Consider the following 24,239-nt stretch of genomic DNA (forward strand, 5'->3'; position numbering starts at 1 on the left):
GCTGCGGGGCTGCAGAGTAGAAGGGAGAATCTGAAAGGTTCGGTTAAGAATGAGACGCATCTAATCCATCCCCGCAGAAAAAAGTAAAGCTAAGACTCCAGCCTGATTATTCTAGTTTATCAAAAGTCAGGGTTTTTCCCCCTCTATACCAGCATGGGTAATTGTTTCCTACAGCCTCCTTGCTCTCTCCCCCTCAATTTAAAAGATTCTTAGTACCTTCCAAATTGCTATACCAACTTGAACGGAAGTGGGCCGTCCGGGGGTTGTGGAGGCGGGAGTTGTTGCCATTAGTAACGGATGTGAGGTCAGCATGGTTTCCAGTTTAGCGGGAGATTCGGAGTCAGGTCCGCGGCTTTTAGGCGGAAGTGTCTCGGATGATACCGGGTCGAGAAATTTGAACAGGTACTGTGCTTTGGGATGTCCTGCCCCGCTGCAAGCCGGGGCTCACTAGCTCCAGCGGTTCTGGAGCCCGGTAATGGGAGAGTGGGCACGGTTCGGGGCGCGGGGCGGAGGTGGGGCGTGCAGCTTCATCGTATTTGGTGCTTTTCATGCCTGGGCTTGTCCAGGAAAGGGCTTGGGGGAGTGGGTGAAACCATAACCAACCCAGGATCAACCCTCGCCGCTTGTTCCCAGTGTTTGTATCTCACCCCCACCCCCCCATTCCCATTCTGGACTGTACACTCCCTGAATCTAGGAGCTCTGGACCCCAGCTGTCTCCTTTGTCCAGAGCATTATTCTGCTGCAGAAAGGTTTAGAGTGAACAATCACTATACAATCAACAAAGACCAGAAATTTAATTGCTGCAAGAAATAGCCTCATTTTTTTAAATTAAGAGATGGAACCAACTCTAAAAGGCATCTAGTCAAACCTCTTCAATTTACAGATCAGGAAGCTGAAACCCCGAGAGACTTGAGTTGCCCATGATGTCATTGGCAACAGAAGAACTAGATCTAGAATCCAGCTCTATGTACCTCCACTTAGCCCAGCTCGCCTGCTTCCTAATCCCTAGGTTCTAGGTTGATCAGAATATTCTCACCTGAATGAGAGCCTAGGAATCCCCAACAGGTCTTCCAAGTGGATTAGAACATCAGTGACTTGCTAGTTCAGTTTCCAATTATGGATGTTCCCGAGTTTGGGGAGAACCTTTATCTGTTTTATGCTTTAACTTCAAGAAGATGCTCTCTACGTGTTTGTTGATTTGTATTAGATGTATCCTCTTTCCTAATATTGGCTTTGCCTCACATCTCCTCTAAGGTGTCATCTTACCTCTGGTTATCTTGGCTAGAAACTTTGGAGTCATCTTTGATTCCATCCGATTTCTCTCATATCCAACTAGTATCTGTGCCTTAGCTTAGCTTCCTACTGCTTCTCAGATTTGTCTCTTGCTTTTCAAGTGGTCTTTATCAACTTAGATTTTAGTAACTGCCTACCTAGTCTCTTTTTTGCCAGTTTTCCCTCACTACCAGATTTCTTTCTACAACACTGCTTTAATCATATTACTCCCCTGAACCTTTGAGAGTTCACCAATGGCTACAGTAGTGATAGTCCCCTCACTATTTTTTTTTTGCTCAAGATACAATTTCTTTGCAATTATATTATAGTACCCAGGACATTTAATTTGCCAGAGAAAAGAGTTCTCAGGAAGTCCATCCAATTCTTTGTATTCCTCTGCCTTTCTTTCTCCTTCTTCAACCTTTCCTCCTCTTTTTTATTTACTTTCTTAGACCTCACAACAGAGGAGACGCCTTACTATTTTGCATGAAGCTGCAGTTGTGATTTTCTTAGTGCCAAGCCAGAGAAAGCAGACAGCAGACTGTAACCAGGGATTTTGTCACACACAAAATTAGGAAATTAAGTGTGCTAAGGGACTCTAAAAACCATTGGCCTATAGGATAAGCTCTTTAGTCTGGCATTTCAGACCTTCCATAATTGACCCTACCTTTTCAACTTTATCTCCCACTATTCCTCACTTTGAAATTTCCATGACAGTTGACCTTCTCTACTTTGCCTTCACAAAAACAATTTGTGAAGTCCTATCCCATGCCTTTGATCCCACTTCAGAAGCCTTGCCTGATTATCCCAAAAGAATACCAATAGCTCTGATAGATATAGATATCTATACACCATAGTACATAGTATATCATATTGTTTCTTAATTGTATCTAACAAGTACAACAAAGATTTGTGAATTATACACTCTTTAGTTCTCATAGTACCTTGTACATGGTAGTAAATACTCAGTAAATATTTGCATTTTATAGAATTTATATGTGAACTGGTAACCATGAAGTTTAGTCTCTTATCACTAGAGTATGCTATAAATGGTTAATATATTGTTCTGAATATATAACATACCATTCATTGCAAGGCAGCATATTAAATTGACAAATAATTTACAGTCCTTAAATACTAAAAACTTGGAATATTTTCCCCTATTCCTTTTTAAAGAAGATGCTATTGTGAAAAGGATGGTTTGTCTTTTTAAGAATGTTTTCTGTGCCAATAAGATAAAATAATTAAAGATATCTTAATATTGATTTCCCTAGGGTGAAAAAAGGTAAACTTTGGAATGAAATTATAAATTTGTGAAGGCCCACTTCACATTCACTCTTAAGTAGCAGCTCAGTAATAATAATTACTAGCATTGGTACAGTGCTTTACCGTTTGTGTAGTACTTTACAAATATTTCATTTTCTCCTCATAGCATCCTTGGGATATATGTTCTTATCCTCATTTTAAGATGAGAAAACTGAGGCAAATTGAAATTAAATGATGTTCCCAGGGTTCCAAAGCTAGTAAGTGTCTAAAGCTAGATTTGAACTTGGATCTTCCTAGCTCCATGCCCAGTACAGTGTCCCCTATGTACAGTGTACATCTATTGTGACCATTTCTATTATAATTCTCTATCCTGAATAAAAACCATGAAAGTCACTTGAATATAATAGAGATTTCCTGTAAAGGGAAGATGTTGGGGAAAATCTAGAGACTTTTCAATAGATTAAAAATAAGAATGCCTTGTTATTCTGGAAGTGAGAAAAGAGAAACAGACCAATTGACCAATTAACCTGCCACCATCTCTTTCAGTTCTGGGGTTCTATGAAAATCAAGCCCTCATGTAAAATATACTTTCTCTTTAGTTTCCTTCACAAACTACAATGGATCAGAAAATTATCTCTTTAGCAACAGAAAAAACATCAGAGAAACTACAAGAATTTCTGCAGTGCCTGAAAGATGATGAAGTGAGTAATTTACTATTGATGGGGAAAATCCAACTAGATGTTTTTAGTAGTTTCTAAAATGCCATATTAAATGAATACAAAATAATGACAGTAAAAGGATAACTAATCTTTGATCATCAGAACTGTGTTTTTCCTGAAACCACGTAAGAGAGGGCAAGAATATAAGTAAATTATACATAGATGAAAAGTACTTTGATACTTCAGGGGTCTGTGATGTCATCAATGTGGTATTTGCTGGAACGGTGCCTTTTTCTCCATATCCCCTCTTGTTCATGACCTTCAAAACTGTCCCAGGAGGTCACCTCAGTAGGGGCTTCCTCTGGACCTTTGATGTGATCAGGGGTCAGCACCAGTGGAACATGTAGGCCACCTACTTGGTATCACATACTCTTGTTTTCTGAATGGCCCACCTCTTTTTCTACCCCAAAGATTTCTTGGATAAAGTATTTCAAGCCATTTCTTGACTTGTTTCATTTATAATTAAGACTGTTGAGATTAATGTGATTCAGCTCTTCTAATATTGAGTCCACTGCTTATTCACCAGCCAAATGTCTCATATTCTGAATACTAACAATTAAGCCAATGTGTAGAACTTATCACCTTCTATCTCCTTTCTGCCACCTTTGCAATACATGATGAATGAGACTGAAAGATTTTAATGTATTGGTGCTACGTAATTGAAAATTACAGAAAATTGAAAATAGGCCTATCCCATTCACTACATTATAGCAGCAATTACTTTGAACATTAAGATAAGACTTCACTCTCATTTATTCTTTGAATTATGCCAAACTGATTTTGTGGTAGCATCATACTATTTAATTGCATGAATTATGATTACTTTGTTTTACAAAGGTAAAATCAAAAAAGGTTGGGTTAGCATCAGCATTTTATTAAAATCTGCCCATGAGCTCTGTTTTAAAAAAAAAGAAGAAGATATTTGTGCTTTTTGGTACGTTAGCTAGGGATCTGTTCCTAACAAGGTATATCTTCTCTATAATTTTTCCTAGAGAAGGATGTTTCTTTCTGTTATCTAAAATTTACTACCATTCTTCTTTCTATGACTACAGCTGACTGGTCTCCTTCAGAAGCATGCAGTGAAAGGAAAATCACCTGGAACACTGCTGAAAGGCATCTTCAAGGGTAATAATGATGATGTCATTTCCTAAAAGTGATTTAAATAAATTGCCTTATTTCTTCAGTTATTTGTTAGTCATTGGATTTGTTTACTGTGAAAATATATAACTTTTACTACAGTCTGACTTGTTCCTAGCAAGTACTTTACTACTACTGCTTGTCATTCTCCACTCTCCCAAACACACACATCCAAAGGGCATTTTCCATGCCCAGGTGGTTTTATAAAATCAAACAGAGCCACAGAATAAAATGAAAGGACAGTCGAGTTTGTTATTGTTTTTGCTGATTAAAATTGTTGTTGATCTATGCCAGATTTCAAATTATACTACAAAACAAAAAGCTGATTAAAAAAACAAATTTTATTGGATAAGATTCAAATGGTATTGGTTTTTTCATGATTAGAAGCTTTTTGCCTACCATTGTCCTTGATTTGGTGTGTATTTAAGGCAACAACAGTACAGTTACTACCTGATCTATGTTTAATTTGGAGCTAAAGAGCCTGAGGGTTTAATAAAATACTTCATCCCATGGTTCTTAAAAGCAAGTAGAGCCTTTTCATTTCTATTTCTTGAACAGGTTCATGTTCTACAATGGCATAAAGTCTGTCTCATACTCCTAAAGGTGGACATGTGCTGGAAAATTACACATTAATGTGAGATAAAACAGTGAAAGTGAAAAATGGTTTTAGGTTCCTGGCAAGTAATTTTAGCTGTTTTATTTTTTCAGTAAAGACATCCTTTGCTGCAAGGCGGCAGTCTCCCACTTTTCATGAGCAAAATTTTTTAATTATTTGAAGTTAATCCCTTCTATCACAATTCATCCCATGCTAAACCCCATCGAGGAATATCTCCACTATCTTCCTTCTCTGTGACTACTCATGTTCTGCTAAAGGAAATCACATGGCCATCTTGACTGAGTCCATTACAAATTTTCATACCTTAGCTGGACACTCTGCTGCAAAGCAATAACACACTTAATGTACTCTCTGTCACACTACCTGCACGGATTGTTTCAAACATTTTTTCTTTCTTTAAGCTGTCTATCTTTCATCTTCATTTCTTTGAACAGGATTGTCTTCCAGGTCTAGAATACATTTCTTCTCCACTTTTGCCTCTTGGAAACCTTTACCTCCTGTCATCACTTAGGTTGAATTCTACATGAGGCCTTTCTTGATTCTGATCCCCCTCCTGGTATTTTTTGCATCTGCTTTGTATATTTACTTATACGTACACATGTTGTTTCTGCCAATAGAGTGTAAGTTCCTTAATGTCAGAGACAGTTTTGTTTTGGCCTTTTATGTCCCCACACCTAGTTCAGTGACTGATTATAAAATATTTAATAGGTGTTTGTAAGACTGAAAGAGAAGGAAGATCACCCCTCTTACATGAGCTTAGCAAATGAAAGAAGAATAAAAATACACTATCAGCAACCAACACCTACCACTACTGCTGCTGGAAATGTCATAATGAAAAAGATTTTTTTCCTCTCTAACCACTATACTTAGAAGTAATTATTTTGGGGGCAGCTGGGTAGCTCAGTAGATTGAGAGTCAGGCCTAGAGACAGGAGGTCCTAGGTTCAAAACTGGCCTCAGACACTTCCCAACTGTGTGACCCTGGGCAAGTCACTTGATCCCCATTGCCCACCCTGACCACTCTTCCACCTATGAGCCAATACACAGAAGTTAAGAGTTTAAAAAAAAAAAAAAAAAGAAGAAGTAATTATTTTGACACTCCTGCCAACCTCTGGTCTTATTTCTGAATTACTGAAAAGGATGGCTTTTCTGCAATAAGTGTTTGGGAGAAAGTCCCATTTTTCAAACCCTTTGTGTACATGACTGACAACTAATGACAGTATTTTAAGATGGCCTTATAGTAGAGTTATTTGACAACTATTATTGTCACAATTAATAAGAAATATTTTTTCAAAGCAATTTTTTCCCCTGTAATACCTAATTATGCATAGAAAAGAAAATTTTCTGTGCCTTTGTTACAAGTGGCCTTGTAATTTAGCACATAAAAGTACAATGAATTTGCCTTTTGGTCAAAATGCTTAGGATGCTACTGTGATTAGCATCATAAAGATGCATGATTAGTCTTTTGTCTTTCTTAATGTGCTTTCTCTATATATCCTGTAGCATAGTAATAATAGTATTTCTTCTTTTCTGCTTTTTTTTTCCACCCCTTGCTCTAAAATATTAAGGTTCTCCATGTTCAGAGGAGGCTGGAGCCCTCAGGAGACTAAAAGTATACAAATATTGTATCCTATTGGTGGAATCAGGGGATCTTCATCGAGAAGTAGCATCTGAGATCACTGGGCTACTGATGCTCGAGGTAGGATGAAAGCTAAGGATGCCTCAGGCTGTAGTTTGTAAGAAAAGGGAGTTGAGAAATTTCTGTTGTACAAAGCTAAGTGCAGTGCCATCTTTTATTATGAGCAGTGATTTTTATAAGTCTGGTTTTTTGGACCATACAACATCTTATTAATTACGTTGACTCTCTAGTGTCGTGAGCTTTTGAAAACTTGACATGTTTGTGATGCAAAAAAAAAACCAAAAAACCAAACCAGGAGTAATTGGTGGGAGATGTTATACCCCTTCAAGGGCCTGTTCTGGCATTTAGCACAAAGGAATGATTCTTTCAGATTATTGCCTGTGCTTTTGGGAGTAGTTCATCTCTAGCTAACACTTCCATTGATACAACAAAAGGTACTGCTTCTAAGAAAGATATATCATGTTCTAGCCTTCATTTGATTTCTTTGACCTTTGAACTTTTAGGCTCATAGTTTACCCGGCTCCTCACTAGTTGAGCTAGCCAATGGATTTGTCGATGTTGTCAGGGAAGGCAGCTTGGTGAATGGAAAGTCTTTGGAGTTATTACCCATTATCCTCACTGCACTTGCTACCAAAAAGGAAAACCTGGCTTATGGAAAAGGTAATTCCTTTCTACTTTTCAATAATTCAGTTCAGCAAACATTTATTGATTGCGTGATATGTACAAAGCACTGTTAGGTGCTGGGGGATATATGAAGTAAGTGCTGAGGAAGCTTGCAGTCCTGTAGAGGGATGAGATACAAATACAGACAGCTATAATACACAATACTGAAGGTTCATTGCAGAAGAGAGGTCCATAACAAAATGCTCTATGAAGGTCCAAGGGATATGTGGAAGTCTATAACACTTGAGACCTCTTTTTGTTATAGGAATATTAAGAAATGCTCTATCAGTGTCATTAATGCAAAGTCTAATGTGTCTTCTTTGTATAGTAGATAATTCAGTAATGGATCTTGATTTCCTATGTCTGAGAGACTTTGTATTGTTTGTGCTAACTAAACTAGCAGTGAAAGTGGGGATAATGTATTTATTTAATCCAATTTAAAGAGCAATCTTTACTCAAGTTGAAAGGGAACTAAGCCCTTGAAGGAAATGGTAAAGGATGGAGTGGTTAATTTGGAGCTGATATTTTCTCTAGGATACACAGATATCAGTGTTAATAAAATTCTGTTTGGTGAATCAAAAGGTAATGTTACAAAGAGTTAAAAAGAGTTGGTACTAAGGAAAAAGATACCATGCCTAAATAACTTTCACAGAAGTTTGGGAGTGAAAGGAAAGAAAGAAATGGTAACTGTATAGGACTAAGAGAAAGCTATTTAGGACTGGGCAAAATCTGTACCTATTTTGGGGAAGATCAGAAGAAATCATTGGGGAGGGAGAAATGAAAGGAGAATGGGCAACTCCTGGAGAAAGCAAGAAGGGCTGGAATCAACTGTATGAATAAAAGGAAGAATCAGACCAGAAAAAAATAAAGTGGCTGATGGTTCTTGGACACAGGGAGGAGCAGAGGTGGGGGGCTAGATTTGCTGCTTTTGGATGTTCTCAGACTTCTCAGTGAAGTGTAGGAGGCTGAATTGTCCACTATGAGTGTGGGGATTGAGAGATTAAGGAGGAGAATGTTTGGAGCAGCTTCTCTGGGAATGAGATAGGAAATCAATAAAGAAAACTGGAATAGTTGTTGAACATTAACGAAATTCAGGTCACTGTCTCTTTATTTAAGTAGATTTATTCATTAATGCACATTATATTTTCAGGGGAGCTGAATGGCGAAGAATATAAGAAGCAGCTGATTAATACTCTCTGTTCTAGCAGGTGAGTCTGTCAATCATCCTGCAGGGATTTTTTTCAGAGCTATCCATGGCCACAAAGAGCAGGGACTTTTTTCTTTGAACAGAATGTTTCTACTTGAACTCTTGTCATATGTTATACCATTATGGAATAATTTAATTTGTTTTGAATTCTTTTGGTTCATAAGAAATTAAAGCTTTTAAATGCTCTATTCATGTGCTCAGAGAAGCATTTTATTTGAACAGCTCCCTCTTAGGGTGAGGATTTGGCTCATTAAGCATTGCTTTAGGTGAGGCCTCTTCAAGTTTCAGGTATTCTCAACTTTTTCTTTTTTTTTAAACCCTTGTCTTTCATTGTAGAATCAATATCGTGGATTGGTTCCAAAGCAGAAGAGGTCCCAGGGCTGCTAGGTAGTAGAAGTTAAGTGACTTGCCCACGTTCACCCAGGTAGGAAGTGTCTGAGGCCAGATTTGATCCTAGGATCTCCTGTCTCTCGGTCTGGCTCTCAATCCATTGAGCTAGCCTAGCTGACCCCTCAGCTTTTTCTGATGGTCAGTTTCTTAAGAAAAAGAAAAGAGACATACTGTTGACCTCTCTGTATTTCTTTTTGGCATAGTCTATATACTTCTTGTCCTAGCCTATTGTCTTTTTAAGCTTTTTAATTGACTTATTAAGAAAAGGAAGAGATTTTACCTAGAAGTTTTAGCACCTATGGAAGATAAGTAACATTATTATTCTTTTGCATTTATATACTAAAGAGTCCTGCAAGTATGGAATCCAGATACTTGGACTTTATTCCTTTGTGCTAATCTTAAGTTTTTTTCTGCTTTGTTATGAGAATTAAAGGATATTTGCAAGTAACATTTGAACTCTTGAGAAAGGGATGGAAAAATAGGTTTTCAAGAGGTAAAATCTAATTTCAGTAAATATTTTGCAATGAAAATATTATGACAATGATTTCTAAGCCCTAGTTGGTAGTTTGGTAGTTTGCTTTTCTAAAGTAGTATTTAGTATAATGAAATTTTAAAACAATAGAATAATGTAGATAATCCCTATAGATTTAGTTGTTTTTTTTTTTTTAACCCTTACCTTCCGTCTTGGAGTCAATACTATGTATTGGCTTCAAGGCAGAAGAGTGGTAAGGGTAGGCAATGGGGGTCAAGTGACTTGCCCAGGGTCACACAGCTGGGAAGTGCCTGAGATCAGATTTGAACCTAGGACCTCCCATCTCTAGGCCTGGTTCTCAATGCACTGAGCTACCCAGCTGCCCCTATAGATTTAGTTTTAAAGAATTTGATCTGTTTGATTATCTAGAGTTTTTTTGCTGTGAGCAGATAATTGGAGTTGGAGTTAGATCTAACCTGGGTTTGAGTTTTAGTTCTACCGCTTATTAGTTAAATGATCTTGGGCCTTTTACACCCTAAAATGAAGGAGTTAGGCCAGATGGTTTTAAAGGCTCTTTCTACTCATAACATTGTATGCATTAATAGTCAGATTGAGAAGGTAGCAGGGGTAATGCTTTGTGAAGAGGAGAAAAGGCAATTATTTCTCCTGTGCTTCAGAGTCATAGTTTGTCAAGAAAATAATTGAATGGTTGCTTCCTAACATAATTTTATAGACTATGAGTCAAAGGTGAAAAACCTTTTGTAATGAAGAGGCTGAAAATTACTCAGAGTATTACCTATCAAGCTCTAGATTGTCATGAGCTATGGAGTATTATGTGAGCCAATTCTTAAAACATTATTACATAATGGAAATCTACAAGAGTAAGAAACAACTAAAAAACCATTGCTTCTCTGTTCTCTTACATGTAGTCTTGGGTCCTTTTGCTTTTCCGTTGTTCAAATTCTGTGTTTTTTTTTTTTAGTTGAATTCTGTACATTGTAACTGAAAAGCTGCTGAGTAGATAATTTGAAGCTCATGGAAAAACCACCAGATATTGCTTTGTTTGTTGTTTTAAATTCTGTGTCACTTACATTGCATGATGACCACTTTAAACAGAACAATTTTTTACTTACTTCTCTGTAACTACTATTATAAACACTGCTATAGTAAAGATGGAAATAAAAGAGTTGTTAAATAAAATACCCTGAAAACCAGAACCATTTTACTCAGCTATAGAGTTGCATCCTACTTGGTGTGTATTTAGACCAGTGGTTCCCAAACTTTTTTGGCCTACCACCTCCTTTCCAGAAAAAATATTACTTAGCCCCCTGGAAATTATTTTTTTTAAATTTTAATAGCAATTAATAGGAAAGATAAATGCACCTGTGGCCATCACTGCCTTCTTGGATCGCTGCAGCACCCACAAGGGGGCAGTAGCGCCCACTTTGGGAATCACTGATTTAGACAAACATGCAGAAAAGCAGAACTGAGGGTTACAAAAGCTTACCATTCTTTATCTGGATTATGCTGTTTTCTAATAGAATCAAACAAGCTTGGAGTACCTAAAATTGTTTGCTCAGCTCATTTTTGCAAATTAAAATAAGTAACTTTTCTTCTTTTGGCATTTTGTTTAATCAGATGGGACCAGCAATTTGTAATCCAGCTTACTTCTATGTTCAGGTAAATTCTAGTCTACTTTTCTTTTTCCTGTCTGGTCTTTTTAGAAACTTGTGTAATGCTCTCATTAGATGTCTGAGCTAATAATACAATGCTTTTGTATTTTATATTAAAAGCTCCTTTTCTCTTTGGCATCAATCATATGGAATAGTGAAAAAAAGTCAGAAGAGTCAGAATACTTAGATTCAAATCCTTGCTGTTCTCTAAACCTGTGTGTAACTTTGGCAAGTCACTTAATAACTGAGCTTTACTTTGATCATCTATAAAATGGACGACTTGTACTTGGTTGTCTGTAGGGTCCATTTTGTCTCTATATCCTATGCTCTTACAGATTTTTTCCATAGTCTTTGGGCTTTGCTTGGGTGAATTTATTGTTTCTTCCAAAGGGTTCTAATCAGAAATAAATTAGTCTAATAATCGCCTTGGATTTTGGTTCTTGGAAATGTAAATGCTTTGAAGCATTTGGGCATCCAGGTTATGACCACACAACATAAAAATGTCTGATCCACAGGGATGTCCCTCTAAGTATAGAAGAGTTGGAATTTGTGGTAGAAAAGGTCCTGAGGATGCTCTCCAAGTTGGACCTCCAAGAGATACCGCCTTTGGTCTACCAGCTTCTGTTGCTTTCCTCTAAGGTAGGAAAGAAAAAGATTTTTGCCTTTAAATTCCCAAATTAGCCAGATTGAAATGGGCTGTTTGGAGTGATCCAGCCTATTATTCTATTGGGGACATAGGTTACACATTTCAGCTGTCTGGGTACATATGACCATCTCACACTTTCATACTGAGAGAAACATACTCACACAGTAGCAGACTCCATTTTGTATGCAGCAACTGAATTAGTTACTGTGGCACATAGATCACAGCATAGTGTTTTCCATTGTCTGGTTTCTCAGAGGCACTCCAGATCTATATGAAAGCATTCTGTGTCTCACATGTAATCCTAGGATATAGTCTGGGTCATTAGCTTTGTGTTTAAGAATTAGAATTAGGGGCAGCTGAGTGGTTCAGTAGATTGAGTCAGGCTCAGAGATAGGAGCTCCTGGGTTCAAATCTGGCCTCAGATACTTCCTAGCTATGTGACTGGGCAAGTCACTTGACCCCCATTGCCTAGCCCTTACCACTCTTTTGCCTTGGAACCAATACACAGTATTGATTCTAAGACAGAAGGTAAGGGTTTAAAAAAAAAAAGAATCAGAATCCATAAAGGCACTGTTAAAGCTGAATGATTTGGCTCACTTTTTGGTATTTTGTTGTTTTGATTTCCTTGACTTCCAGGGAAGTAGGACCAAAGTTTTGGAAGGAATTATAGCCTTCTTCAGTCAGCTGGATAAATCACACAAAGAGGAACAGAGTGGTGATGAGTGAGTAATACACAATAGGGTTTGAAATAGTTTTTAAAAACCCATTCTCTTGTGAAACAAATGTTTTTAGTTGTACAGATAGTTCATTTTTTTTCTGTCTCCTGAGTTCCCCTACCCAGAACCTTTGTAATCTCTCTTTATTTACTCAGCATTAAGGCCGAGAACCCACTCACTTTCTTTGTCCTGGATTGCCTTATATGTTATAGACAGTCAAAAATATTTATTGAATGAATCAATTTCTATTTTATTTGAGTCCAGTATGATTAGGTATAGAGTCAACTAATCACTCAGGCTTAATGACTTGTAGCTGAGGCCCTTCTTTCTATTCTCTTAGCCTATTGGACCTTGTCACAGTACCTTCTGGTGAACTACGTCATGTGGAAGGCACCATTATCCTGCATATTGTGTTTGCCATTAAGTTGGACCGGGAACTAGGCAGAGAACTCATGAAACATTTAAAGGTAGTGACTCAGTGTCTCTGGGTGGAATGGGGAGAGATTTAAACCAGAAGTCAGTTTATGTTGGGATGATACCAGAAATCAAGTGAGAATATTATAGCATGAACTTAACTAAAAAATAGTTTATCCTTCTACACTTGGAAAAGGGAGACCAAATGATGTTCAATATATCATTAAACAAGCTAACAGGTTTTATTTAAAGCTTTACTATAATGTTTTAGTGAAAAAAGTCCTGATTCATTTGTCAGTAAGCAGTCCTCAGTTACTGTCTATGACCTTGAACTTTGGCTTCAATTTTCTACTCTTTGAAATGATGATATTATTTGTTCTTAATTGATCATTTCACAATCTTCCAATCATACTTCTTGCTGATCAATATGAGTATAGAACCCCTGAATATTAATGCATATGATCTTGTATTTAGATTTTTAAAACAATCAATAGTTTGTAGCAGATTACTCAGGTTGTTGTCTCTTGTCAATGCTCTGTGATTGGCAGCCCCAAGTAGTGGATCATAGGCTGACTGTAGAGTCTGAGGGACCTTAATCCAACACCTGTCCTGACTAGCAAATGTGTCATGGGCAGGTCTTGGAACTCCTCTTAGCTTCAGTGTCCTCCCCTGGGAAAGGCTTACACCGATAGTGTGTCCCTCATTGGCTTACTTGGGGGATCACATGAGATAAGGCATGTAAAGTACTGTAAGCTTTAAAGCTCTGTACTAATGCCAGCTATTAGCATGCAGGGTGATTTTTTAAAACTCAGTTACTGGCCCATTCTGCCTTGTTTTGAGGGCTAGGTTTCCTAACAGGGCAGGTTCAGTAGGTACTAGATCAAATAAATATCACTAACTTAACTACTCCAGAAAAAGAGCAAACCACCAGTTTCATAGAATTGCTATGAAGATGAATCATTAATTACTGTCTGTCAAATAGCTGCTGATTAGCATAAATAAACTATATTAAGTGCTTTGAGCCCCTTCAGAGAAAGCACCATAAAAATTCAGAAATCTATTTTTATTGCACTATTTGCTATGCTGTAATTTTAAGCTGTAAATAATAACTTTTTTTTGTGATATGTGTATCCTAGGCAGGGCAGCAACAAGGAGATGCCAACAAGACTATATGTCCCTTCAGCATTGCACTCTTACTCTCAGTAGCAAGAATACAAAGATTTGAAGAGCAGGTATTTATGTGGAAGGGTGGGATTCCTCAATACCTGACATGTAGTTAAAAGAGCATTTCCCTCATCTCCTTGGGAGGATAGTCCTTGGGACTCCTAGTCTCTGCTATCATTTGTGGTCCAGAGTGACTTTTATATGTTGCCTTATCCTGTCTTTTCTTTCTTGTAGAAGAATTAGGTGATAGAGGGAGAAGTAAGACTAGAAAAAAGAGAGCCCCCAAAAAAGCAAAGATAAGAACTTTAGCAAAAATTCTGGATATTTTTACTATGTGTTGATTTCTAAGAAACTGCTTCTGATTGAGTAAAAATTAGTTGTAGAGGGTAGATTGGTCAGAAGGATATAGGAGCACCCTTGTGACCTTTCTCTTCATTAATCTTATTAATCTTCATTAATCTGAGCACCAGAGTTAGAATTTATGATTTGTAATCTCTTCTCTCAAGGGAAAGGTTTTAGATCAGGGGTTTGCAACCTGGGGTATATGAAGCTTATTGAAAGGATACAAGGAATATTTGGCAAATAACTACACTAGCCTATTAAAATATTCAAAAAGTTGAAAGTAATGTTAGTGAAAACATGTGTAGATTTAAGAGAGGATGTTCAAGAAGATAGGGCGAGAGGGAGAAAAGAAAAGAGTGTTAGAATGCATCTGAAAATTTTGAAAGACAATTACAGGAATAATTCCTGCTGATCACAAAACCAAATGAATGAGGTTTGGATTTGAATTAAGTTTCATATCCTTAAAAAAAATTCATTGTTACATTAACCCATTAAAAGATGAGTTCTAGTCAATGAAGTTATAAAATTTTTGATGCTCCCTTAGAGAAGAATATCCCATTCTTACTGATCATACTCATAAGGCTTTATTTCTGTTTATAACAACTCATCTCTGTGAATCAGAATTCTTAGACCTATTCTCAGACAAATCCAGAGCAAGAAACAAATTGGAGGCAGAACATAATATGTATGTACCTTTCAAAAATTATACCAAGAATAAAACTGTTGGTTGACAAGGAACACAGAATTAGAAGTCTCCCCGATTTATTTGACTGTTCTGATAAACATTTAACAATTTTTTGAGACTAAAAAATGTTATATTTGAAATAAATATATTTTATGAATAATCTCTTTTTATGTTCACAGTAAACTCTTAGATTTAATACCTTTCAGATAGGGAATAGGTAGTATTAAAAGGTTTACTGAAAGCTAAGGTATAAATGAGGATGGAAAAAAAGTTGGGAATCTCTGGTTTAAATTCTTATGTGCTGGGGCAGCTGGGTAGCTCAGTGGAGTGAGAGTCAGGCCTAGAGACAGGAGGTCCTAGGTTCAAACCCGGCCTCAGCCACTTCCCAGCTGTGTGACCCTGGGCAAGTCACTTGACCCCCATTGCCCACCCTTACCAATCTTCCACCTATGAGACAATACACCGAAGTACAAGGGTTTAAAAAAAAAAAACAACCTATAAATTCTTATGTGCTAAGTCTTAAGTGAAAATTCAGTAACCACACAAAAATGTTTTAGTTCACTAGGAAAATAATTTTCCCAGGAATATGAGTGGATGATGTTGGGTAGATTAGTTCCAATGTTAATATAAATGTTAGAAATGGCTGCTGTTTCTTTTTTTGTTTGACTTCTTTTTCCTTTAATGTATAATGTATTAGGTATTTGACCTTCTGAAAACATCAATTCTCAAAAGTTTCAAGGACCTTCAGCTTCTCCATGGCTCAAAGTTTCTGCAGAGTCTTGTTCCTCAAAAATCTTGTATCTCGACCATGATCCTAGAAGTGGTTAAGAATAGGTAAGTTAGTGAATAATGCTTCCCATTTGTCCTTATCACTCTGAAAAAATATTTTAAGGGTTTACATGTATGTGCCAACTAGTATCTGGGGAGACATGTTAATAAAGAAATGTAAACAAAATAAATGTGAATTTTAGGAGGTGAGACAGTAGCAGCTGAGAATATCAAGAAAGACTTTACTTGAACAGAATTTTCAAGGCACAGAAATTCTAAGAGGCATGATGAGGTGATGGTGCATTCCAGCATAGAGAAAACTAAGTATAAAGATAGGATAGGAAATATGGCATTGTGTGTGGCAACCATAAGAAACCAATTCAGTTAGACTGTAGAGTTCAGGAAGAAAGTGGTCAATATGATATGGTTGGCAGGCAGCTAGATGGCTCAGTGGATAGAGAGCCAGGCGTAGAGACAGGAGGTCCTAGGTTCAAATCTGGCCTCAGACATTTCCTAGCTGAGTGATCCTGGGCAAGTCACTTCACCCCCATTGCCTAGCCCTTACTGCTCTTTATCTAATGGAGAATTACTTACTATGTATTTGTTTTAATTCCCCATATATTTTGGATATAAAACCTTTTTCAAAGAAGTTTGCTGCAGTTTTTTTTCCCAATTAAGTTTCTCAGTCTAACTATATTGATTTTGCTTGTACAAAAAAAGTTTTAATTTTACATACTCAAAGATTGCTTTGGGGACATTCTCATTATTTTCTTCTGGACACTCTTTGCTTCAGTAAAACTAGGCCACTCTGACCATGTCTTAGGTTTTTCCACCTCCATAAATCTGGTATTTTTGTTTTTTATGCATAGTGTCTTCTTTGTCATTGAATTCCTATCCGTTCCTTTAAAGCTCACTCCAATGCCATCTCCTCCATGAAGCTTTTGCTCATTCCTGAGTAGCATTAACCTCTCCTTTGGACTTTATGTAACTTTTTGTTTTTCATTTAACCAGTATTATTGTTTACTATACTTATGCATATGTCTTCTCTATTTGCTAGATTGCACACTTCCATTGGGGCAGAGAGCATTTCATGAACTTTAATTCTATTTCCATCTAAGTTTTATTATATCTCTCCAATTCTTAGCATAATGATTGCATATTTAATAAATAGTTTTTAAATTGAATTAGTAACATATCTTTCTCACTGTCCTTTTCAACCAATATTTGTTCAATTAGTGTTCATAGCTGGGATCATGTAACCCAGGGCCTGGTAGAACTTGGTTTCATTCTGATGGACTCCTATGGACCAAAAAAGATCATTGGAGGAAAAGCTACTGAAGCCAGCCTTGCTCCTTCTAAAACACCATCTCAACAAGCATGCAGACTAGGAGCTAATATTCTTTTGGAAACTTTTAAGGTAGGCTACAAATTAGCTTCTGGTTCAGTTGGCAGAAAATATGATCTCATTTTGATGGATTTCTAAGTAATAATAAAATGAAACATTCTCAACAAGGGATATCTGTGTTCTGGAAGCTGAAGTAAAAAATTATATATATAAAGATTTGGTTTCAACGTAGGGAAGACAAGAAATGAGATTGTTTTCGAATGCCATCAGTCTTTCAGGAACATCTTTATGGCTCCTTAATATCTAGAAATCCAGTTTGGTGGGATTTTTTAAAAATCCTTGATTTACCATGTTCTTAACCCATTCTACTAATTTCCACCATTTCTAGCATTTCCTCAGAGTTAGAACTTAGAGTATTTTATATTACTTTTGTACTCTTCCCTTAAATGATCGTCCATTTTGACTCTCTTTTATTCTACTCCTTTTATATAGTTATATAGAAATATTATTTTAGATCACTAGGAACATGATAATTCTACCATGGACAACAACTGATTAAACAACTGAATCTTTTAAAAGACTACATAGGATTTAAAACATAAAAGTGTATTTTCTTTAAAATTTGAAGCAACAAATTTAAGGCATATCATATCTGAGGCCTTAGGTTGTTTTATCTTGCTTAGTAATTACATCAATTCATTTTTATACAGATGTTAATTCATCACAGTTTTCTACTACCTTATTCATATAAGTTAACTGTATTTTCACCAGTCTTAAGGGCTGAAATAAATTAGCCATGCCACAAAGAAATAGGTTACAAATAAGAATACCAAAATGAAACTAGAGGGGGCAGCTGGGTAGCTCAGTGGAGTGAGAGTCAGGCCTAGAGACAGGAGGTCCTAGGTTCAAACCCGGCCTCAGCCACTTCCCAGCTGTGTGACCCTGGGCAAGTCACTTGACTCCCATTGCCCACCCTTACCACTCTTCCACCTATGAGACAATACACTGAAGTTAAGGGTTAAAAAAAAAAAATGAAACTAGAATTTCTTGGATCTACTTTGGTAGGCTAATGCCATGCAGATGTGGTATGGCTATCTCCTAAGAACTGAGAAAAGCTAATGATTTTTGTGGTTGATAAAATTGTCATGGGCGTATATTTCTGTTTGGGAGCAATTGTGTATGTGTTTTTGTTTTTTAGTCTGAAAGAAGTAAAGGAGTCATTATTGAGATCTAAGTATTACAATTTCTAATTTAGAACTTTTTATTTGACATCATTCTCTTTATTAATTTTATACTTAGATTAACAAATGTGAGCCTTTCTTTTTTTATTTAGTGAGTCTGTCACTTGCTTATATTGGACAGAGTTGGGTAGTTTTGTGTTTTAGGATGATCCAGACCTTATTGAGATTTGTCTTCATGTCACTGGCCAAATTCTACCCAGATAATAAATAACAGAACCTTGAACTACCTTTAGTCTTTCAAATATTTATGTAATGATGATTCTGATACATGAACCAAAAATGTTCAGTTAGCCCTTTAGTAGAAGAATGATAAAGGACTTGTGCTATAAAAATGTAAGTTATTATCTTTCTTGAAGAGATTTCAATACCTGAGGGAAATCTCCATTTAGTTTTCCTCTTCTTTCAGATCCATGAGATGATAAGAAAAGAGATTGTCGAGCAGGTCCTCAACAGGGTTGTTTCCAAGGCATCCTCTCCTATCAGTCACTTCTTAGGTAATGAGTCAGAAAGGTTGGGGTAACCTGGAAATTTCCTGAAATGTTTTCACTGATCTGTCTGCAGAAAACTTGAGCAGCCAATAAAATGGAACTCTTGGATGAGGTTATTATATCCATAAAGTTCAAAAGAAACAAGAGTACAGTTGTTATATTTTTGTGTGTATACTTTGACTATGAAAGATCTACCAAGAGCTAAATTGTTAAACATTTTTTAAAATTAATTTATTTTTTTAGAATATATTTCCATGGTTACATGATTCTTGTTCTCTCCCTCTCCTCTTCTCTTCCCTCTCCCAGAGCTGACAAGCAATTCTACTGGTTTACACATAATGTGTTATTTCTCAAAATCTATTTCCAAATTTTTCATATTTGTAATAGAGTAATCTTTTAAAACCAAAACCTCAAATCATATACCCGTATAAATAAGTGATAAATCATGTTTTCTTCTGGATTTCTATTCCCACAATTCTTTCTCTAGATGTGGATAGTTTACTTTCTCGTAAGTCCCTCGGATTGTCCTGGATCATTGCATTGCTATTAGTAGCAAAGTCTATTACATTTGTTTGTCCCACAATGTTTCAGTTTCTGTGTATAATGTTCTCCTGGTTCTGGTCATTTCACTCCACATCAGTTCATGGAGGTCTTTCCAGTTCATATAGAAATCAAGCAGTTCATCATTCCTTATAACACAATAGTATTCCATCACCATCATATACTACAACATTTTCCACTTTTTTGCCACCCCTAAAATGTTATACTTTTGATGTGTAGATCTCTCTGTTTGAAATCTTGACCTATTTTTCTTCTTCCATTCATTACCAAACTCTTCTCACCTAGTCAAATTCATCAATATTCAGTAAGACAGTTTGTGCATTGCAAATAATTTGAATTCTTATGTCTTTTAGTGCTGTTTTCACTCTCATAATTTTCATTAGGGCAGCTTGGTGGTGCAATGGATAGAGTACCATGCCTGGAGTAAGGAAGACCTGAATTCAAATCTGGCTTCAGTCTCTTCTCTGCTCCAATCCATTTTGTACACCAACATTAGACTAATTTTGTAAAGCTTTATTTTCATTTTATTTTTTCCCTTCTAAAAAACCTTCAGTGGCCTTCCATTGCCTACAGAGTAAAACTCAAAGTTTTTAGCCTGGAATTAAAACCTTTCCCATTTCTTTCAGTTGATTCTCAAATGTCATGAATTCAAGACCCTTCAGAATCTGGTTACTTCTCTGTATACTTTTCCAGCCCATCACTGTTCTTCCTAAAAAATGACACCCCAAAATGAATCTGATACTGTATAAGGATCTGAGCAGGTCAAAGTATGAAACTTTCACCTCCCTGATGTCCCAGACATGAGACCTTCTTAGGATAACTTTAGATTACATTAGCCATCATGTCACATTGATTTAAACAGCACTTGCAGGCCAAGACCTTGTGACAAGCCAACTAAACTACTTTTCAAGTTCTATTTAATTCACTTTCCTAAACTTTCAAACCCTTCTACTTAGTTATCTCCTTAACCTATTTATTCATCCAAGATTTTAGTCATGGTATAGTACTTGCAAGGACTACTCTTCTCTAAATATTACTCAATTTTCAAGATTCAGCTCAAGTTCTTTGTCTGCTATGAACCCTTTCCAAACCACTATGTTCCCTAAGTGTTCTTTCCCAATTTAATATGCCTCAGAATTTTATCTGACAATAATAATTTTTAAGATATTTGGTTTGTAAAAGTACTTTACATGAATTATCTAATTTGAATCTCAACAACACTGAGATAGGTAAATAGGTATTATCCCCACTTTACAGAGGAAGCGAGTTACCATGACTTAGCCATAGTCACTTAGCAAGCAGTTATTGAAAACAGAATTTGAACTTAGATTTTCTTTACTCCAGGCCCAGCTCCATCTATTACTGTCTTAAGTTCAACTCTTTATCAAATACTATCTGGTGACATTTCCTGTATCGATTTAACCCTTCAGGTTTTTGTCTTGACCTCCCAGCTTAATTCTAAAGCTCTTTGAAAACAGTAACTATGCTTTAATTTGTTCTTATCCCCTATATTGCCATGGGGTTTCTGTAATAAATACATAGTACCATGTATGTAGTAAGCAGTTGGCAAGCATTTGTTGGTTGATTGAAAGTTTGAAATACAATGTGTATACTTCATTGAGGTAGTCTAATTGGAATTTCTTTTAACTTGGATAATTTACCAGTTGTGTTCAGCCTTTGTTGAGCTTCTTATTGTATTGAGTCTTTCATGACGTCTCTGATATGGGTGCTACCGTCTTTGATGCATATCACATCCCCCAGTACCTTAGAAGGCTGTACTTTTCAGTTATTACTGAAATAATCTATCATCCAATAACTAATCCTCTGGTAGTGACCTTTACAGGACCTTCCAAAACAGACATACAGACTTTTTCTGACCCTCAAAGTCTCCTCAAATTGGTAGGAACCACCAGAGCTTATCCTTTATTTAGGTCATAAATGTAGAAACAGAAGGAGCTTTAGAGGCCATCTAGTCTCACCTTTTACAGAGAGGGAAACTGAGGATCCCAGAGGTGAAATGATTTGCCTACAGTGACACACATAATGACTGGCAGGTGAGGGATCTTTGCAAATGCAGTTTCTTCAATTCCAAATCCAGTGTCTCTTTTCTGCATCATTTGTTTACTCATATAGTCTGTCAGCAGAGCCTTCTTGAACCCATATTAGCCTCTATGCTGCATGAAGGCATCAGAACAGGACTTCAGCCGAGATGTGTGCTATAGGTGACCTGGCAGCTGCATCTACAGATGCTGGGGCTCTGCCTCCTCCACATCCACCAGCTTCTGAAAGTCAGGAAATGAGTCCTTGCCACTGTCAAGCAGTTCAGTGTCAGAAACAGATATGGTTCTATCAACAGAAATGGCACTAAACATGATACATTACAATCTACCTACCACTGCACAAATGGGCTTTTCCCTCTGCTCTACAGTTGAAACCACCTATACATGCTGCCTTCCTCTCTGCACATGAGCATCTTGAAAACAGGAACTGTCTTGCTTTTCTGTCTTAATCACCAGCACTTTCTATGGTGCTTGGTATGTGATAAGCACTTAATAAACTATTTTTCTTTCTTTCATTTATTTATTCCTTCATTGAGGTAGTCTACTTCCCAAATACTGATGTCAGTGAAGGAAAAAGCAAAATAAACTTTTCTCTTTCCTCTGTATTCATTTTCCTTTTAGACCCAGTCAAATTGTAATGTTTGTGGTCTTTAATTATCTCAGGTGACTAATCAGAGATTCTGTTTTTCAGATCTGCTATCAAGTATCATCATATACGCACCCTTGGTTCTTCAGAGTTGTTCTTCAAAAGTCACTGAAGCCTTTGACTATTTGTCCTTTCTGCCCCTTCACACCGTGCAAGGACTGCTCAAGGCAGTGCAGGTGATGCCTTCTCAATCCAGGGGTAACTTGTCTTAGCTCATCTATTTAGTCATAAATATGTATTGGGGGGAAAATCTGTCTGCTCTATTCTATAAGCCTAAAATTAGAAGGAACTATAGTCTTTATCTCTGGCCTTTTCAACAAACATCTACTTCATTTTCTTCAGCATATTTTTAAAATCAGTCGTATAATATCTACAAAACACTTTGAGCTTCCTGGAAGACTATTGACTATGGACCATATATTCACACTGGGCTTCATGACTAGTTTTAAAGGATCTTATTTCCTTATTGTCATGCCCAATATAACCTTTAAAAAAAATCTAAGTCAAAGAAAACACTGATCATAATATAATAAGCATAATGAAAGTATAGGGATTAAAACAACATATAGATTTTAAGTATATCCAGCAAAAATCAAGCTAGGCTGAATATAGTTTCAATAACTTCACTCTGTTTTCATTTACTGATTTTTTTCTTCACTTTTAGCCCCTTTTAAAAGTGAGCATGTCCATGAGGGATTCCTTAATACTTGTTCTCCGAAAAGCCATGTTTGCCAAGTGAGTAACCTTTGGGATTCTAGAGAGAAAAACTTTTCATTATTAGAATAGGCCTGAAATTCATGTTTTACTATCTTCCACTTCAGTATGTGGGCTGCACTCTTTGAAAGATTTATAAACTCAAAATTACCTTTATACATATGTATATGCAAACATATTACTTAGTAATAATCCAGTTATCATTTAATTGTACAGTCCTTAAATGCTATTGTTCTTGTACCTCATGTCATCTTGCCAGTAAAAATAGACAAAACCACAAATATTGTCATAAGTTTAAATAACCAGTTTTAAGAATCACCTGTATTTGGAACCATTGATTGCACTGAGCCAACTTTAGGTATCTAAATTCAATTTATGTTCTATGCTTGCTTGCTCTTATAGATTCCCTATTTGTACAGAATAGATTTTTCTCAGAAACCTATTTGCAATAAAGTTGGTAACGCTTGTTGATTTTCTTTCTTTCTTTCTTTCTTTCTTTCTTTCTTTTTTAATTCCTTGAGCTAGTCAGCTTAATGCCCGGAAATCTGCTGTTGCTGGGTTTTTGCTCTTATTGAAGAATTTTAAGGTTCTGGGCAGCTTGTCTTCATCTCAGTGCAGTCAAAGTATCGGTGCCACTCAGGTAAGGATGACTCACAGTAACTAGCAGAAAAGATATTTCCACAGCTTCTTTATCTAGCTCTTAAAGCCTTGATGGTCTAATGGACTAGCTCCAGAAAAATCTAGGCCCCATGAGTTCTGAATTTTAAATTCTGATTCATTCTCTAAGGATGAGAAAACAGTTTCACTACTTTGGGTTCATCCATCTGGCAGATTTTGCCACGCCCCCCCCAACCCCCCCCCATCCCCCGGCTTCACATCGAACACCCAGGGATTTGAAGGTGACTTAAATGTTAGTGGACATATAAGAGCTACACTCCCTCCTGTAATGCTAGGAGCTTGCTGCAATGCAGGGAGAAGAGTAGTGTAGATGGTATAAGGCCAGCCCAAGAGGCCTCTAGGCAGGAGTAGAAGTTGGTATGTGTAACAGGGGTCCTGTACCTAAGCTGAATGAGAGGCAAACGAAACTCTCACTAGTAAAGCCAAGACCCCATTAAGATCAGGATTCTGTGCCTCTGCCCTGGGAGATAGAAACAATTCTATTAGACAGTTGGTGTGGTCACCAGGAAGGAGGCTGGCACTTCCTGATCCTAACTGTTTAATAAACTTTGTCAACTAGAGCTAATAGTCTGATCTGACTGCTGATGTTACTTGGCCTTTGGTAAAGGTAAAGGCAATGATTTCAAAGATCTTTAAGCTTAAAGATTTAAAGCAGTGGTTCCCAAACTTTTTTGGCCTACCGCCCCCTTTCCAGAAAAAAATATTACTTAGCCCCCTG

The 24,239-nt window shown here is 36.8% G+C and overlaps 1 protein-coding gene across 2 annotated transcripts in view; it reads left to right on the forward strand.

The window, feature by feature from the left end:
- Positions 1–3,155: 3,155 nt before the first annotated feature.
- Positions 3,156–24,239, forward strand: part of FANCI (FA complementation group I) — a 60,099-nt gene continuing 39,015 nt past the window's right edge. For both annotated transcript variants that reach the window (XM_044665445.1, XM_044665446.1), the window contains exons 1-16: positions 3,156–3,239; positions 4,310–4,382; positions 6,578–6,708; positions 7,152–7,308; positions 8,462–8,519; positions 11,019–11,060; positions 11,569–11,692; positions 12,336–12,421; positions 12,756–12,882; positions 13,966–14,061; positions 15,718–15,854; positions 17,025–17,205; positions 18,781–18,868; positions 22,175–22,305; positions 22,794–22,864; positions 23,369–23,483. In XM_044665445.1, the coding sequence (XP_044521380.1) occupies positions 3,156–3,239; positions 4,310–4,382; positions 6,578–6,708; positions 7,152–7,308; positions 8,462–8,519; positions 11,019–11,060; positions 11,569–11,692; positions 12,336–12,421; positions 12,756–12,882; positions 13,966–14,061; positions 15,718–15,854; positions 17,025–17,205; positions 18,781–18,868; positions 22,175–22,305; positions 22,794–22,864; positions 23,369–23,483 (1,701 nt within the window). The remainder of the gene's footprint in view (positions 3,240–4,309; positions 4,383–6,577; positions 6,709–7,151; positions 7,309–8,461; positions 8,520–11,018; positions 11,061–11,568; positions 11,693–12,335; positions 12,422–12,755; positions 12,883–13,965; positions 14,062–15,717; positions 15,855–17,024; positions 17,206–18,780; positions 18,869–22,174; positions 22,306–22,793; positions 22,865–23,368; positions 23,484–24,239) is intronic.

Source organism: Gracilinanus agilis, chromosome 2, assembly GCF_016433145.1.
Source record: "Gracilinanus agilis isolate LMUSP501 chromosome 2, AgileGrace, whole genome shotgun sequence".
NCBI lineage: Eukaryota > Metazoa > Chordata > Mammalia > Didelphimorphia > Didelphidae > Gracilinanus > Gracilinanus agilis.